Below are 16,241 nucleotides of genomic sequence, written 5' to 3'. Positions count from 1 at the left end.
TCACTATAAGAAAGATCATAAAATGCAGCAGTGATGTACAACAAAAAGTTGTTGAGCTGCACAAATCAGGAAACGGATACAAGAAAATAGCTTAACAGTTGAAAATGCTCATTTTCGCCATCCGAGTAATAATTAAGAAACTTAAAACAACTGGAGATGTTAAGAATCTGCCAGGAATAAGATGCATATCTATACCAGCCCCACAGTCAGTGATGAGGATGGTTCAAGCGGACAAAGAATCTCCAAAGATCACAGATGGAGAATTGCAGACATTGATTAGGTTTTGGGGGCAGAATGTCTCTCAGACTGCAATCCAAACACCACCTATATAACCACAAGATGTTTGGTGGAGTTTGGCAGAAGAAAGTCTCTGCTGTCAAGGACCAATGACCTCAAGCTGCTACCGTTTACCCAGTGTTAATGGAGCTTCCAGTGGGACCATGCTTTGTGGTCAGTTGAGACCAAAATAGAGATTTTCATAACAAACACCAGAGGTAAGTTCGGTTTGGACACAAAGATAGCAATGCTCAAAAGCACCCATCTCCACTGTGAAGTATGGTGGTGGATCTGTGATGTTGTGGGGCTGTTTTTATTCCAAAAGCCCTGGACAATTTATTTGGATACATGGTATCACAGAAGTACCATCAGAAATAAAATCAAAGCCTGACTGTCTCAGCCAGGAAGCTTAAACTGGGCCATAGTTTGGATCTTTGAGCAGGACAACGATTCAAAGCTGGCCTCAAAATCAACACAAACATGGTTCGCTGACCACAGAAGTAAGGTTTATGTGGCCATGGCCACCCCAGTCCCCTGACCTAAACCTCACAGGCAACCTGTGTGAGCTGAAGAGGAGAGTCCACAGTGCAGACTTTGGACCAGGAGAGATTCTATATAAAGAAATGGTCTCAGATCCCTCACCACATGTTCTCCATGCTCATGAAGCATTATGGGAGAGGACTTTGAAAAAGGAGGCTGCACAAAATTTTTAAGGAAGTGTTGCCAAAAACTTCAGCACACGCACCCTTGAGAAAATATTTATATCTTGACAAGATATAGGGTTTTCTTTTTTCAATCATTGTACTTACAGTAAAGGTTAGTTTTTGGTTAATATTTTGAAAGAAAGCTCCAAATATATATAAACAATAAATATTTTTTACAGCGTTTTTCCTGATGTTCATCAATAGTGCTGATATTTGTGGAGGGTACAGTATATCAAAGCACAGTAACAAAAACAGGCTGTTTAGCCCCTTCAAATCCCAGGCTTATTATTTAGTAACTACAGGGATTTCAATACAAACTGGCCAAAAAACGATCAAATAAAAATGAATTACGGCTGGTTTTGGTACAAAATGCAGCACAAATGTCTTAAGCGGATCTCAAAGATGAAGAAAACTAAAATATGGGCCCTTTAAAGTAAAGAGAACCAAGATAACGAATAAGAAGAATTTAAGAATTTAAAAATAAATAAAGAGCTGGACTGAGCTGGACTGAGCTGGACTTAAAGGCAGTGTATTTTAATAAAAGAACAGCTCTATTTCTGCGCTCTGAATAAGACATTCACGGGCCACTAGAGGGACTCTGAAGCTACAGGGGAAGTGGTGAGCGGGAAGGGAAGTGACGTTCAGGAAAGTCTACATGTTTTGTGTCATGTGATAAACACAGCAAACAAGACACGGAACCCCTCAAAACGGTGCAGATAAAGGTGAGAACGCGAATGGCTGGTTCAGTTCTCTACGTCTCATTTACTTAACTATATTTAAATGTACACGAATGACGCCGCGGGTTTATAATAAGCTACTCGGAGTCTTCTGGTAAAGCAGTGAAGCTCGCTGACACAGGTCCAGATCTGCTTGTGGTGCAATACAGACCTGTTCAGTGTCCACTCATTTCTGTTTATGTCATTAATTTGATTTCCAGCCGCATTAACTGATTTATTTGCCGGTTTGTTGCAGGGAGCAGCGCACAGGGCTACTCGTAGCCAGCAGTGGTTAAGACGACATGGCAGATGTGAGTGCTTTAGCTAAGTTCCCTGTCTGTCTGAAGTTGTGATGCTCTTTTTGAGCTTTTTCAGTGTGAGCTAACTCAACACATCAGATAACACACGTAATATGTCTGATTTCTTGACTGCAGGATTTGAAGAGATACTTATACAAGCAGTTGCCAACGTAAGTAGCATGGTAACAACCTGAACCCACTTCAGCAGTTATTGTGTCCAGAACCAGCGTTTCTTTTTTCTGGTCAGTCAGGTAACGAGTTACATGCATAAAGTGATGATGGTACAGCGAGAATGTCTGTACATCATTTCCAGTAGCTGATGACATGGTGGTCCTAGCTTGTGTTGTCTGACTGGGCCTTCTTCAGCCCTGTAGTTAGAGCTGGGTGATATGGCAAACATGTAATATCACAACGTTTTCACGATACATGATAAGTCACAATATCTGTTTTTTTGATGTATGGTAGGTTGGAACAGTCAACATAGTTCCACATTTTCAATGAATACATTGTGTTCAACATCTAACATACTGAGCCGCTCAAAATCCACTTAAACAAGAGCAGTTATGCAGTCTTTGTTATCAAACAAGCAGTTGGGCAGTGTTTAAGTTCTGACAATATCCGTGATGTGCCCAGAGAGCCATATTGTGACATAAAAATATCACAATAATGATAATTATTGTAATATTGCCCAGCCGTATTTGTAGTCATAACTTCAATGGGTCACAATTCACCATTCTTAAGTGTAAAAATCCAAAATCTCTGTATTTTAAAATTAGAAGTAAAGTAAAATTGAGTGATTGACTTCTTAACAGTAGTAAACCCAGAGAATCACATTGAGTTGAATAAATGTAAAAATGTCACTCAGTAAACAAAAAGGAGGTTTTGGATATAACTAAGATTTAACACTCTTGTAAAAGTAGTATTAACACATTTCCATATGCACAGAACAGAGTCGACGGTTGCATTTGGGAATCAGACCCCAGTTCTGTTGTTTGTAAGGTGGCTAATCTATGTATGATTTTATATTGAATTAATTTAAAAACCTGAATTTTTACAGGTAAGAATGAAGTTACATGAGAGCAAATGTTTCAGAAAGAGTGTAGCATACATTAACTTTCAACATTATTTCAACTAGTTAAATGCTCACATTAAGTATACAGCAATAATTCTCTTCTTGACTTTTTTTAGGGTTGAAGGACTACATGCGATAGTAGTAACAGACAGAGATGGCGTTCCTGTAATCAAAGGTAATACAGTAATCTACAATAGTCAGTGATTATAGTATCAAAACCATTGCTTGGTTTAGTTCCATACTGTTTGTACTGCTTGTGAATAATCTTTGCTGTTGTTGGTGATGATGTTCCATGAAGTTGCCAATGACAATGCTCCAGAGTACGCTCTGCGGCCAGGCTTTCTCTCCACCTTTGCACTGGCCACAGATCAGGGCAGCAAGCTGGGGCTGTCCAAAAACAAGAGCATCATCTGCTACTACAACACGTATCAGGTATTCTAACTCATGAACCCAATTTCAGTTTCACTTAATTATTTGCACTTGAAATTTCTAATTGATTCTAAGTGATGTTTTTATGATTGTCTTCGTCAGATTGTGCAATTTAACCGATTACCCCTAGTGATCAGCTTCATTGCAAGCAGTAGTGCCAACACAGGTGAGTGTCTGTCAGAAATGTGAATGAGTGACAAGTTTCACTTTTCTAGGACTTGAATTACAATTACAGTTAGGCTTGAACACTCGTAAATCATGACTTAAACGGAGTATGATGATTCAAGGGAATTCTGATGCCAAAGTTGTGTGCTTTAACAGAGAGGCTGCATAGTGGTTTGTTCCTTGTTTTATATATTTTTAGTCATATTTTGTGTCTCTCACATCAGTATAATAAGGAACAGAGCATCCAGTTCTTCAATGTCACATTGATTGAAAGAAGTGAAATTCTAGTGAAATGGCTGCCTATATATACCATTTTGGAGCCAACTGGCAGCAATTATCAGCCCGCTGTTGGCTTTCTGCTGATGTAAACATGTCGGAATGTAAGAAAAAAGGTAAAGTAAAAGGGTTCTGTGGCTGTCTTTGAGGCTGTAGTGTTTAGTGACTGTCATTTGTGAGCTTTGGTTTGAAACATCTGCTTATTTTCACCAGATAATATATCATATAGAACAGCCATACTGGGAAACCGATGCTGATAATTGCATGAGGTGGGTAGTATCAGTTACTGATGTGTTTCTGCAACTGTTATTTTTAGGTTTGATCATCAGTTTGGAGAAGGAGCTTGTTCCGCTGATTGAGGAACTGAGGCAGGTGGTAGAGGTCGCTTAGGAGTCACGTAAATTTACAACTACTGCAACATCATACACCTGCATCAGGTCATGAGAGCCACACACATGCACCTTGGACATCGCTACAATTCCCTGTTGTGTTGACACACACACACTAGTATGATGTTGGCTGTGAAATGGAATTTTATGTCAGTTGCTCTTGATGCTGTATGTTTCTATTATGAATGTAACCCCTTCTGTTTGTGTTGTTTTCTGCTAATAAATAAATTTGTCTAAGACTTTGATGTACAAAAATACTTTGTATTTATTGAAGATTTACATTTTTTACAGAAGTAAATGCAAAGAGAATAGATACTGTTTCCTGCATCCTCCAGCTGGGTTATTTGAAAAACATACTCCGTCTAGATTCAGGCTCAGATTATCTAACAAGGTAATCAGACTGTTCTCTGCCAGATAAGAGCCTTTGTATGTCACATCCACAAGAAAAGTCAAAGAAATAAAGTACTGAAATCAGCCAAATATAAATGTTACGTTTGTTTGATACTCTGTAAAAAGTGGAACAGGACAGAAGTTAATTTAAAGTGTTTTTTGAGGTTTCCGTTGATGTGAATTACTGCTTTTGTTCACCTAGACTAAAATTTTGCTTTGCATTGTTTCATGCACAGTCTTTATTTGAGTGGAATAAAATCAGTAAAACTGCTTTTTACTTCATGGAGTATTTTTTTCAGGTTGAACCAACAAACCATGTGTTACAGTGTACAGTCATCTCTCTTGACTCCATATTGCATCTTATTAAATAGTTTTCTGTCACATTATAAAACGTCAGATAAAAATCTACTTAAGCATCAGAAATGCTGAAGTATACAGGGTGTGGACAAAACATTGGAAACGCCAAATAATCCAAGTACAGAGTTAAAAGTAAGGCCATCGTTTGCCTTCATAACTTTGTTTTTTCTTAGAAAGCTGTTACATAAGTCAATAACTTTGTTTAATAGAACTGTTTATCGCTCTTCATGTAGTAAAGCCTCTAGTTGTCTGAGGAATGAAGGAAGAAGGCATTTATTTCATACTGTGTTTTCTAGAACATTCTGTACAGGGTGTAGTAAGGGGCAGATCTGTGGAAGGTTTGGACCTTTTCATGCAGCTATACTTAAATTTGCCAGGGCACATGGGGGCAATACAGTGCACCTGATTCTTTAATATGGCCTCATGTTTCCTGGATGATGAATTGATTTGACCGAAGGCCTCCACTGAAGTGGCTGCGTATACCAGCTGGCAGCAGTTAACAGCTAAAAGTTGGCTTTCTGTAGAAATGACTGATTAGAAAAAGTCTTTGTGGCAACCTGAGGCTGTAGTGTTTACTTGACTGTCTTATGTGTGAGCTTTGGTTTGAGACCACTGCTTATCTTCACCAGAGCTGTATATATAAATAATTCTGCAGTATACGTGACTGATGCACCTGTACTTTGGTGTCTATTTGGCTGCATGTTGCTTCATATATACAGTCATATGCAAAAGTTTGGGCACCCAGTCAAATTACATGCTTTGTTGATTTTCTAAGTGAAAAAAAAGTTCCTTTACAGGGAACACATTTCTGTACAGTTTTGCACAAGTACTGTTTATTTGCTGAATTTAACATCCTTGCGGAAAAAAGTGTGCCCAGCAAATAGATATAAAAAGACATAAATAAAAACTGCACTAAAGAGATTTAAGTTTATTCCCTGCATGGACCATTCTGGACATGTTAACATATTTTCAAAAATTTCAAAATTAATAAAATGTAATTTGACCGGGGGTGTTCAAACTTGATTTTCAGACCTCCTATAAAACTGACAATCTTCTTCTTAGCTGACTTTGTAACAATGATTGTCAATTAATTTTTTTTCCCATGCTGTTTCTCTTATTTTGTCCACACCATGCAGCAGTGCAGTACAGGTGGCTCCACAGTGAAAAGACAACTGTTTAATTAGTCAGAATGATAAGCAGTTTTCTTTGAAAGCCCCATTTTTAAATGTCATCAGATCCACTATGTTTCTTAATCTGATATCCTTAATCTCCCGTCCTCAGAGGTGGTCAGCATGACAGAAAGGAAAGTGTCATTATGACACATTATCTCCATATTATCTCCTATAGACTTCCTTCACAACAATGCCTTGACATCAGATTACACTGGCCATAGGAATGAGTCTAGACCCTAATGATCTACAGACCTCTGACCTTTCTATCAGAACATCCTCTTGTATCTTTCTTAGCAGCGCACAAAGCTCACTCTCATTCCTTCTGATCATCACCGGCCTTTTTTTATCTGTGACTGGAAAAAACAGGGTGAGGTTACTGTTAGACAAAGCAGACCAGACTTTCCCTGTAATTAATCATTGATTGTTAACAAGACTAATATTCCAGAAGGACGACTATCATAAATTAGACATGTTTATATTAGAATGCAATACTACAACACTACAGTATAAGCTTTCTAATAATACTTTAACAGCTCCTGGTCATTCCTAACTCTTTTGACGTCCTCACCAGTTTCCAACGTAGAATCTTGATCCATTCGTCGGCTTCCACGCCAGATTTTGCACACAGATAAAATGTCCTTTCAGGAAACACTAGACTGTATCATGACATGAAAAGAGAGACAGAGGGTTAAAGAAAGGGAGTACAGTTGTATGTAGGGTTCAACGATTTGTGGAAAAGTTCTAATCGCGAATTTTCTGACTAATATTGCGATTTGCGATTATTTTTGATTTTTGATAGAGGTTCAGATCTGTTTATCCACTTTACAAAAGTATTTGCACATTACATTTGAAGATTACATTTTACAGTTTTTGACATAATTTAATAAATGCCTGTTTCCCTTTACATTGTGTGTAAATTTCATAATGAATGGACCAAAAGAAACAGCCCAAAATTACTGTCTGGTTCCATTGACCTACATTAAAAGTAAAGTATATTTTTTCCTTCTACTGTAAAGTTACCATTTTGGAGATACAAGGTTTTCTTCTGACAACAGAGATTTGATGAGGGGTGTTCAAATGTTTCCACACAACTGTACACTGTAAAAAATTGTTTCATCAGTTCAATCTGACTTCATGCAACAACAAGTGAATGAATTAGCTTTATTCAACCTAAATAAGCACACTGAATGAAAGATTACTGAAAGAAAAGTCTTTGTTGAGTTTAGAAAAACTAGTTCTATTGCTTGTTACCACATTAAATAATTTTTTTAGCTTGAACAGACAAAACACTTTTTAAAGTGTATGTAAGTAATGCATAAGAAGTGCCAAATAGAGGAGTCATTAAAGTGGGTTTTTAGAGTGGCTTTCTGCATAATAAGCTGTAGAGTGTGTAAGACCACAGTGAGGCCAGTGTGAAGAGGGTGAGTGTGCTGAGCTGTCTTTTCTCCCTAGGTGTGTTTCTTGTTGCAGTTCCCCATTTTAGAGCTGAGCAGACAGGAAACTAACCCCCCATACATGCACGTTGAGGGAAATGTAAGGGCAGTGTCTGAATCAGGGCTCTCACCAGAAACAGTTAACTCTCTCCTGACTGTAATCAAACTGAACAGCCGAGCATGCGGTCAGATCCAGTGTACGAATGGGCTCTACAAACTGCCAGAAAAAAGTAATTAAAAAAGTAATTCTTGGCAAATGGTAATGAGTGCTTATACTAACTGCAACATGGTCTAAACTTACCATTTTGTCTTTGAAGTACTTGAGCTCATTTCTGTTCAGTGTGAACCATCGTTGTTTCCAGTTCTAGCACAAAATGAGAGAAACGCTGTCAGATAAATACAATCGAAACACCCACAATGACTCTGTGATGTCATTACAAATAGTAATTGTTTATCACATATCAACCCTTAAAAACAAGAATTGTTAGTCATTTTGAGACATTTAATTTGCCTTATTATTTAACTGTTGAATTACATTCACATTCTGTATTGAGATGTCTTCTCACTATTTCCTGATTGCTGTGACAAAATACGTTTTTTTTCTTCTGCAAAACAATATTGGACATACAGAACGTATCAAATTTAAATTATAATAAAATATCATGTCCAAATTGAAAGCTTCTACACTTTTGACTGAATTTTGCAGCTTTTTTCAATGAGAAACTGGAACATCTTTTTGCTATCACTATAACTGTGATGACAAAGTGTTAACTGTTTGTCATATAATACATATAATGTTCTCTCTCTCTCTCTCTCTCTCTCTCTCTCTCTCTCACACACACACACACACACACACACACACACACTCTCTAAGCTGTTTAACCCCCTGGGTCACAGGGGGTGTTGGAGCCTATGCCTGCTCTCTCTGGGCGGAAGGCAGGAAACACCCTGGACAGGTTGCCAGTCCATCAAAGGGCAGACACACATATTCACACATACATTCACAACTATGGGTGATTTAGCATTTCCATGTGGCCTGACTGCATGTCTTTGGACTGTAGGAACCAACCCACACAGATACACAGAAAACTGGTCACCTGGCCCAGGGAAAATCTCCATCTCCATTTTTCCCTTTTTTCATTTCTTTTTTTGACATGATACAAAAATGCCAGTGTGCCTTTACACTTTGTCGGAATTTCATGATAAATGGACCTACATAAATTGCCTAAAATGACTAACTTTCATTAAAAGTCTGTAAGTTTACCATTTAGGAGGTGTTGACAGTGAATAAAAGTATAAAATGCAGTTTTGTATATAATAAATATACAGTATGCAGCAAGTGAGAATTCATCTGGCTTTTCTTACCTTTATAATAGCTCCTTGTTTTACCAGATAGCCCTCTTTTGTTCCTAGCTGCAGGAAAATATACAGTGAACAACATGAAGTCTAGTCTGCAGATATGTGTGATAGAACTGTTAAGAAATCAGATTTTTGTTGAACGAATGTGACAAGTACAATTTTTTTAACAGGACAAATTTGGTATCTTCACTGTAAAATGTTTTATTCAGCAAATGAAACATTAATTCATGTTATGAACAAAGATTTTCATTAAAAAATGGCACTGTTTTATGTAATCAAGTGTAAACTTCAGTATTCTCATGAAATTATTTCACAGTGAGTATGTAAGATGGTGCTAACATACTGATGGGGCGGAGGGGACCAAGTCACTTTCGTGGCGTCCTGTCTGCATGGCCGTGTGTACACATACAGACTCATAGATGGATGGTTCCTCCACCTGTCGGGGGTAAGGGACCCGCAGCACTATCAAGTTACCTAAGCAACGGCAATGATACAGAGAGTACAGTCACTATAGAAACAGAGACAGAAAAAAGAAAATATATGTGTGGTTGTGTTAGCGTGTATGTGTGTTTGGCAGACCTGTCTCACTGCCCAGGAGTGGCTGATTGGCCAGATGACTGGTGAAATCCTGAAGAGTGGCGAAATCATTGAAGCCGAAGTAATACTTGCCACCCTGCCGGCGTACGTTAAAATGCTTCACTGAGTCCTTTGCCCTGGAGGAGACAGCCGAGACTTTCAGTCCAATAAGGGTCTCTTACTGTGTCTTTGGCAGCTTCATTTTTCACTTACTGGCCATTTGATTAGGCACATTTAACTTGTATCTACACTAATGTTATCAGGTCCTCTTACCATACTTGCACACTTAATAGTTTTACAATTGACAACTTTCATTCCAAAATGTAACGTTTTTTTATAGAACGACTTTTGGAAAGAATAACAGATGACAATGGAAAACATTTTTATTTATCTAATGAAAGACAGATTGTAGTCCATCTGTTTCTCTGCTAAACTTGTTAGCAACCCATTAATGGTCAAGATCTCCACAGGAACCCACACACAGCAGGTACTATTTGGGTGGTGGATCATTCTCAGCACTGCAGTAACACTGACGTGGTGGTGGTGTGTTAGTGTGTGTTGCGCTGGTACGAGTGGATAAGACACATCAGTGCTGCTGGAGTTTTTTTTTTTTTTTTACCTGATTTTCTCCCCAATTTAGTCATTTCCAATTCTACCCGCTACGTAGGACTCCCCCAATTATACGATGCTACCAATGCTAGGAGGGTGAAGGCTAGCACAGGCTTCCTCCGAGACCTGTGAAACCAGCCACCGCTTCTTTTTGAACTGCCGCTCACGTCACGGGACAGCCGAACGCACTCAGAGGAAAGCACCAACCGCCAGATCTGTTACATCAGCTAACAGATGCTTGCACTGATTAGTATCACGTTGAGTGATGGGGGGAGAAGGGGGGCCATCCTACCCACCCAGAGAGAGCGAGGCCAATTGTGCTCTCTTGGACTCCCAGCTACAGATGGCTGGAGCAACAACAGGGATCGAACTCACGATTTCCTGATGATAGGGTTAACGCTTAGATGGTTGTGCCACTTGGGAGCACTGCTAGAGTTTTTAAACAACTCAGTGTCACCGATGGACTGAGAATAGTCCACCCAAAAATGTCCAGTCAAAAGTGTCCTGTGGCCAGAAACTGACCACTGATGAAGAACTAGAAGCACACAGTGCAGCAACAGATGAACTAGTGCCTCTAACTTTACTTCCCAACGTGTCAATGTCACTACAATGCCACGAATAATCCACCACCCAATTACTACCTGCTCTGTTTTGGTCCTGCGGGGGTTCTGACCTTTGATAAATGGGATAAAGGGGGCTAACATTGTGCAGAGAAACAGATGGTCTACAGTCTGTAACTGTAAAACTACAAAGTGCACCGATACAGTAAGTGGAGCTGATAAAATGGACAAAGTGTAGATATAAGGTAAGTATTCAGTCATACACAAAAATGTAAAGACCCCCTGGTTAAAGTACATGTTTTGCTGGTTTTCTCAGTGAAAATTGTATAACAGATCCCCTACAGGAAATAAGCTTAAATAAACTTAAATAATAATAAATAAACTAATACAAATAAATTCACGAACAAACTTTAAAGTTTTAACCTACAGGAAAAAAACAAACACAAAAAGTGCCATAACTTTTGCACAAGCCATCTTTTTTGTTGCATTTCTTTTTGGTACATTAATTCAATAAAGAAACAGTAACTGCTCATTCAAATGTACAGAAGTGTCATCTGTAGAGTGTGTATTAACCCATTTTCACTTAGAAATTCAAAAGCAATGAATTTGAACAGAGTGCCCAAACTTTACTTGTGAGTAAATATCAATATTTGACAGAAAACAAAATATTAACGCCACAACATCAATACATCAATAAAATCTGTCAGAGGAAGCAAAAACCACATTTACACTAAAGCTTCAGTGCATGATGAGTGCGAAACTAGTTTAATCTTGATGGTCCAGCAGTTCTTTTGAATATATAATTAAACTGCATTTAGAGGAAGGGAGAGGGCTGAGCTATATGCAAAATAATCATATCAAGGTTTTTAAAAGCAAAAGGGGAACTGAAACAAATGAAGGGAAGACAAAAAAGAAAAAGAAAATAAGGCATAAAAAGTGATCGTGTTCAGCACTGTAGCTTAATCCCAAAGCCTCCTACTTCAGAGTTCATACTGAAAAACTAGAGCAAATATTTTTCTGATCGGAAGTGCTATTGAGACAGGAGGGTTTGACAGTGGTCAGACAGCAGCACTAAAGCATTCTCTAACAGCTGGCTTAACCTTGCTATCATCACTGCCCTCACATAAAAGACCCAGACTGCTATCACTGAAATGCACGATGAAAGATAGCAAGACTCCTGTGTAAACAGCCTTTCAGAGGAAGATACCATGCAAGTGATAAACATGTGGAGAGTAACTAACCTTACAGAAATAGCAAAGCAGTCAGGGCCCTTGTTGCTGTTTCTCAGCAGAAAACTTCCATCAACACCATTGGACAAGAGCAGGGCCTCAGCGGCATGGCGGGACAAATCATAGTGGTACCAGCTAAAGGGAGAGAGAGGGAGAGAGAGAGAGAGAGAGAGAGGGAGAGAGAGAGAGAGAGAGAGAGAGAGAGAGAGAGAGAAAGAAAGAAAGACAAAGAAAGAAAGAGAAAGAGAGAGAGTGTTATTTTAATGGAGAGAGAGAGTGTGTTAGTTATTGTAATGGAAACTTTTCCAGGTGACAACATCAAGGAAATTCATTTCAGTCTGCCAAGATAAAACTGATGATTCTGTTTAGGAATCTCCGAAATGCTTTTCCTCTATCAAATGTCTCAAACATGCTGAATTCATTTGTAACTGCTTTTTTCATTTATTCTTATACTTCACTTACATGTTGCTAGAGGCTTTATATACAGTGTGCTGCTGCATCAAACAGCTGTCTATACAGGTAACGTGTCATAGATGTCTTTTAGAGCCAGTGAAGTGATAAGCAATGGGTCATTTGTCGGCACAAGGCTGGCGTTACTATAAAAACACACTGAAACAACTGAAAGAGTGTGTCTCTTCCCAGCCAAGTAAAGGCTACAGAAAATAAAATGCTAATACTGAGATAAGACCACAAGTCCAGTATTCAGACTTACTGTGTTCAGAGAAAGATAAAGAAGCACTGAGACCACTGTACACTAAAGGAGAATCCACTGATTATTCAAAAACTTTTTGCAGAATTTAAATACTAAGATGTCAATCATTCAAAATGGCTTGACGTGACATGACGTGCTGTGTTCTAGAGACACTTTCTGAGTCTGGATTGTTCACAGTGGTGGTGATAGGAACCACGTATCTGAAACACGTCTCTAAAAGTTTTCTATAAAACGATTACGAATACACTGTATCCTCTTTATCTATGACGTGTCCCCCTTTTAGGACCTGTCCTCTGTCACCCTCCCACCAGCGTTCTCCTTTTTGAAAACCAAAATATGAGCAGATTTCCTGCTGGTTTACAAGATGACACATCGTCACTGTCAGAATACAATTTGTATCTCCACTTTTATCATTAGTTTTTGTCTGCAGAATTTGAAAACGCCAGTGGCCCTTTACAATGTGTTAAATTTCATGATGAATCAGCTAATAATGTATATTTGAAAGAGTGAAAAAGTCAGTGACAATATAAAAACTCTTGTGTGGGTTCCATAATTGTTATGCTTTGTATATAAAATGTCTATATATGCTTTATATATATATGACCAAGGCTTCATTTATAAAAGATTTGAATACACAGATTTGAAGTGTCTGTATATGAAAATCTGAAAACGGTAAGTTCTTCTGTACAACTCCTCAGTTCACACCTAACCACTCTGAACTGAACACCAGTGAATTAATTATGCAGAGATTTTGAAAAACCCATGCAGCTACACTTTAACACCAAAACACCTCTCTTAGAAATTCTGTTAGCGGAGTCCAGTTGTCTAACTTTACACTTGTTAGACAGAGGTCTAACTTTTGTTTGACGACATGTGTACGTCTCTCTGTCTATCGGAGCACATGCGAAATCAAAGCCCCATTTCCTCATACTTACCACAGGGATTTTCCACTTGAACTGTTCATACAGAAATAGCAGAATGAAACTCCCCATAAAGTTTAGCCAAACAGATTGTATTTCATTAATAAAAATTCTCATTACCTCCACGCCTACCTCTAAGTTGGACTTAGGGCACAAAACTGTCATGTGGGTCTTTTATAGCTGCCAAACAAACTAAAGAATCAGTTCTTTTCCAATGGATGATGCTGCTTCATATCACTGTAACAAGGTGTGAAGTCGGGAGCTGAACATGCGGTGCAAGCAGTGAGCAGTAACTCATTTTATTGAATGGGTTACATGTACCTTACCTTCTAGCCACACAGTTTGACAGGATTTGAAAAAATCAAGGTTAAAATTTAATATGTTAATTTCTCTATAAGATCAAGTGTCCCAAAATGGGAATAACTGCTATACAATCTAAGACAAAAGTGTCTCAACACTGTCAGAAAAAAAGTTTTTGAACAAGCACAACTTTTGTTCTTCAAGGTATAAACAGTGTAAATTTGCCTTAAAAGTACAACAATGGTTTTCAGGTCCAACTGCGTAACTTAAGTTTTCAATCAGAACAGTAAAATAAAAGCCTGGAGTCAAGACAGGGCCTGTAGAGTCAATACAAGTCAAAAAATATAACTGAAGTGAAATATGGTGCAGTTATGATTCCTAACTAAAGGTGCTGAAGTCGTAACTTTGAGGTTACCACCCCAGTGACATTTATAGTGTTTATAGTGTACACTGTATAGTGCTAAAAAAAAACACTGTAACAGTAGCAGAACCCTTTTTGGTGCTACATGAAACATTTTTAAAGAACTACATGCAGTCGTAAGCAAAGGTTTGAACGCCCTCGTCAAATTATATTTACATTCATTTACATTTACAGCATTTAGCAGACGCTCTTATCCAGAGCGACTTACAAGATTCTCAATCTAGAGAAAGTATCTTTGCTGGTTACCAATAGCTTAGAGAAAAAGACAGTCCTGAGCTCAGATACTGCTAGAAACAAAATGTCACTGCAGACACCGAGAGAAAAAGAAATAGATATATCTTTTATATTTTGTTGCTTTTCTAAGTGAAAGAAACACATCCTCTACTTGGAACAACCTTGAATATCACATTTTTCTACAAACTGTAGGGTACAATTTCTGTTTATTTGCTGATTTTAACATACTACAGATATGAAAGATAAACATCAAATAGGCATAAATGTATAAATGTGACAACTTTTGCACGACCTACATTTTGTTTTTAATATATATATAAAATTGGGTAAATACGTGTTTTTGTGTTCAGTGTCTTTCACTCAGAAAAGCGACAAAACAAGTTCTTTGAAGACTGAACACGTCTTCCATCTTCATTTAACCAGGCAAGGAGCCATTTATAGGGTCAGTTTGGTCTTTAAGTGTTTACTGTTCTGCATAATCCCCACCTTTACTGAAGAACCTCTTTAAAGGGTGATGCATGCTGATGTACTGAGAAGATCCACTGCAGTTCAGATTACTGTAGTACCACCATTGACATCTCTCATAAGAATGAGCAGTTACATGGCAGGACCAGAGACATGGCAGCAGCAGAGCCCTTTATTTGTGTGGTGTGGCTGGTTTAACCAGTCACTGACTTCAGCAAACATGAACACCCTTCATGTTAACGACTACATGAAAAAAAACAGGCGGTACATCTTGCGGATTTTTAGGCAGAATCAGCAGATTCGAGCCTCCAAATGTTAAACAAATGAATATATTAAATTTCTTTTGGCCACCTAACTGCTAATTCTTATGAGAGACGTCAATGGTAGTCCTACAGTAATCTGCATCGTGCAGTAATGTCGGTCTATTAACTTACACTACTGTACCACAGGATACTGCCCAAGTACTATGGGAACATTAAATTAAATTAATACAGATTAACCTCTAAATATTACACGGCTCTTACAGTTTTATATACCTGTGCACTGTTGGAGCTGAACCGTTGCAAACTACCATAAACAGTTACACAAAAACACGATTAAGACTGACCTCACAGCCTCCAGCTCGTCCACATCTTCCCCGCAGCTGGGGTTGGAGCTGCACACGCTCATGTCTGAGGAGCTGCGGGATCAGCGCCTGTTCACCTCAGCGCCGCGAAGCCGAAGCGCTACTGAACTTGAAGGCTGGTGCAAGAGGAAGTTACAGCCACGCCCCCGATAATGACGACACGGAGGGGAATGATGGTGCCCTGGCCTTTACGGGAGGGGGCACTGTGACACTTGCTTCACATCCCACTGCATTTGCTGAGTGCGTAATGGACAAAACGCCAAGATCCGTTTCCATATTTAGAAATTTTAAAAAGGCACATATTATTGTCCCAGCGCCCATAATTTCCATCAGGAAATGAGGGGGTTTGCAGATTATGAAATTCTGAAATGAGGGCTAAACATGCATGGATACAAAACGGACTGAAACAAACTCTCTCTCTCTCTCTCTCTCTCTGTCTCTCTCTCTCTCTCTCTCTCTCATATATATATATATATATATATATATATATATATATATATATATATATATTCAACTCTTTTGGGAAGGCTTTCCACAAGGTTTAGGAGTGTGT

At 38.6% G+C, this 16,241-nt stretch overlaps 2 protein-coding genes across 3 annotated transcripts; one reads left to right on the top strand and one right to left on the bottom strand.

Moving 5' to 3' along the window:
* The first annotated feature begins 1,572 nt into the window (after positions 1 to 1,572).
* lamtor3 (late endosomal/lysosomal adaptor, MAPK and MTOR activator 3) lies at positions 1,573 to 4,986 on the top strand. 2 transcript variants are annotated; one of them, XM_017690486.2, is made up of 7 exons: positions 1,573 to 1,702; positions 1,953 to 2,007; positions 2,131 to 2,165; positions 3,184 to 3,242; positions 3,366 to 3,499; positions 3,599 to 3,662; positions 4,254 to 4,986. In XM_017690486.2, the coding sequence occupies exons 2-7, from the start codon at positions 1,999 to 2,001 to the stop codon at positions 4,325 to 4,327; spliced, it is 375 nt and encodes a 124-aa protein (XP_017545975.2). In that variant the 5' UTR covers positions 1,573 to 1,702; positions 1,953 to 1,998; the 3' UTR covers positions 4,328 to 4,986. The 2 variants fall into 2 exon arrangements, with proteins under 2 accessions (XP_017545975.2, XP_017545976.2); XM_017690487.2 differs by lacking the exon at positions 1,573 to 1,702 and adding an exon at positions 1,725 to 1,838.
* dapp1 (dual adaptor of phosphotyrosine and 3-phosphoinositides) lies at positions 4,570 to 15,797 on the bottom strand. Its single transcript, XM_017690484.2, has 9 exons — positions 15,671 to 15,797; positions 12,024 to 12,146; positions 9,617 to 9,750; positions 9,381 to 9,511; positions 9,044 to 9,091; positions 7,980 to 8,042; positions 7,810 to 7,895; positions 6,814 to 6,901; positions 4,570 to 6,598 (listed from the first exon to the last, which is right to left on the bottom strand). The coding sequence occupies exons 1-9, from the start codon at positions 15,730 to 15,732 to the stop codon at positions 6,575 to 6,577; spliced, it is 759 nt and encodes a 252-aa protein (XP_017545973.1). The 5' UTR covers positions 15,733 to 15,797; the 3' UTR covers positions 4,570 to 6,574.
* Between the last annotated feature and the right edge of the window lie 444 nt (positions 15,798 to 16,241).

This window comes from Pygocentrus nattereri, chromosome 5 (genome assembly GCF_015220715.1).
Source record: "Pygocentrus nattereri isolate fPygNat1 chromosome 5, fPygNat1.pri, whole genome shotgun sequence".
Classification (NCBI taxonomy): Eukaryota; Metazoa; Chordata; class Actinopteri; order Characiformes; family Serrasalmidae; genus Pygocentrus; species Pygocentrus nattereri.
This window is presented reverse-complemented; position numbering and strand designations above follow the sequence as displayed.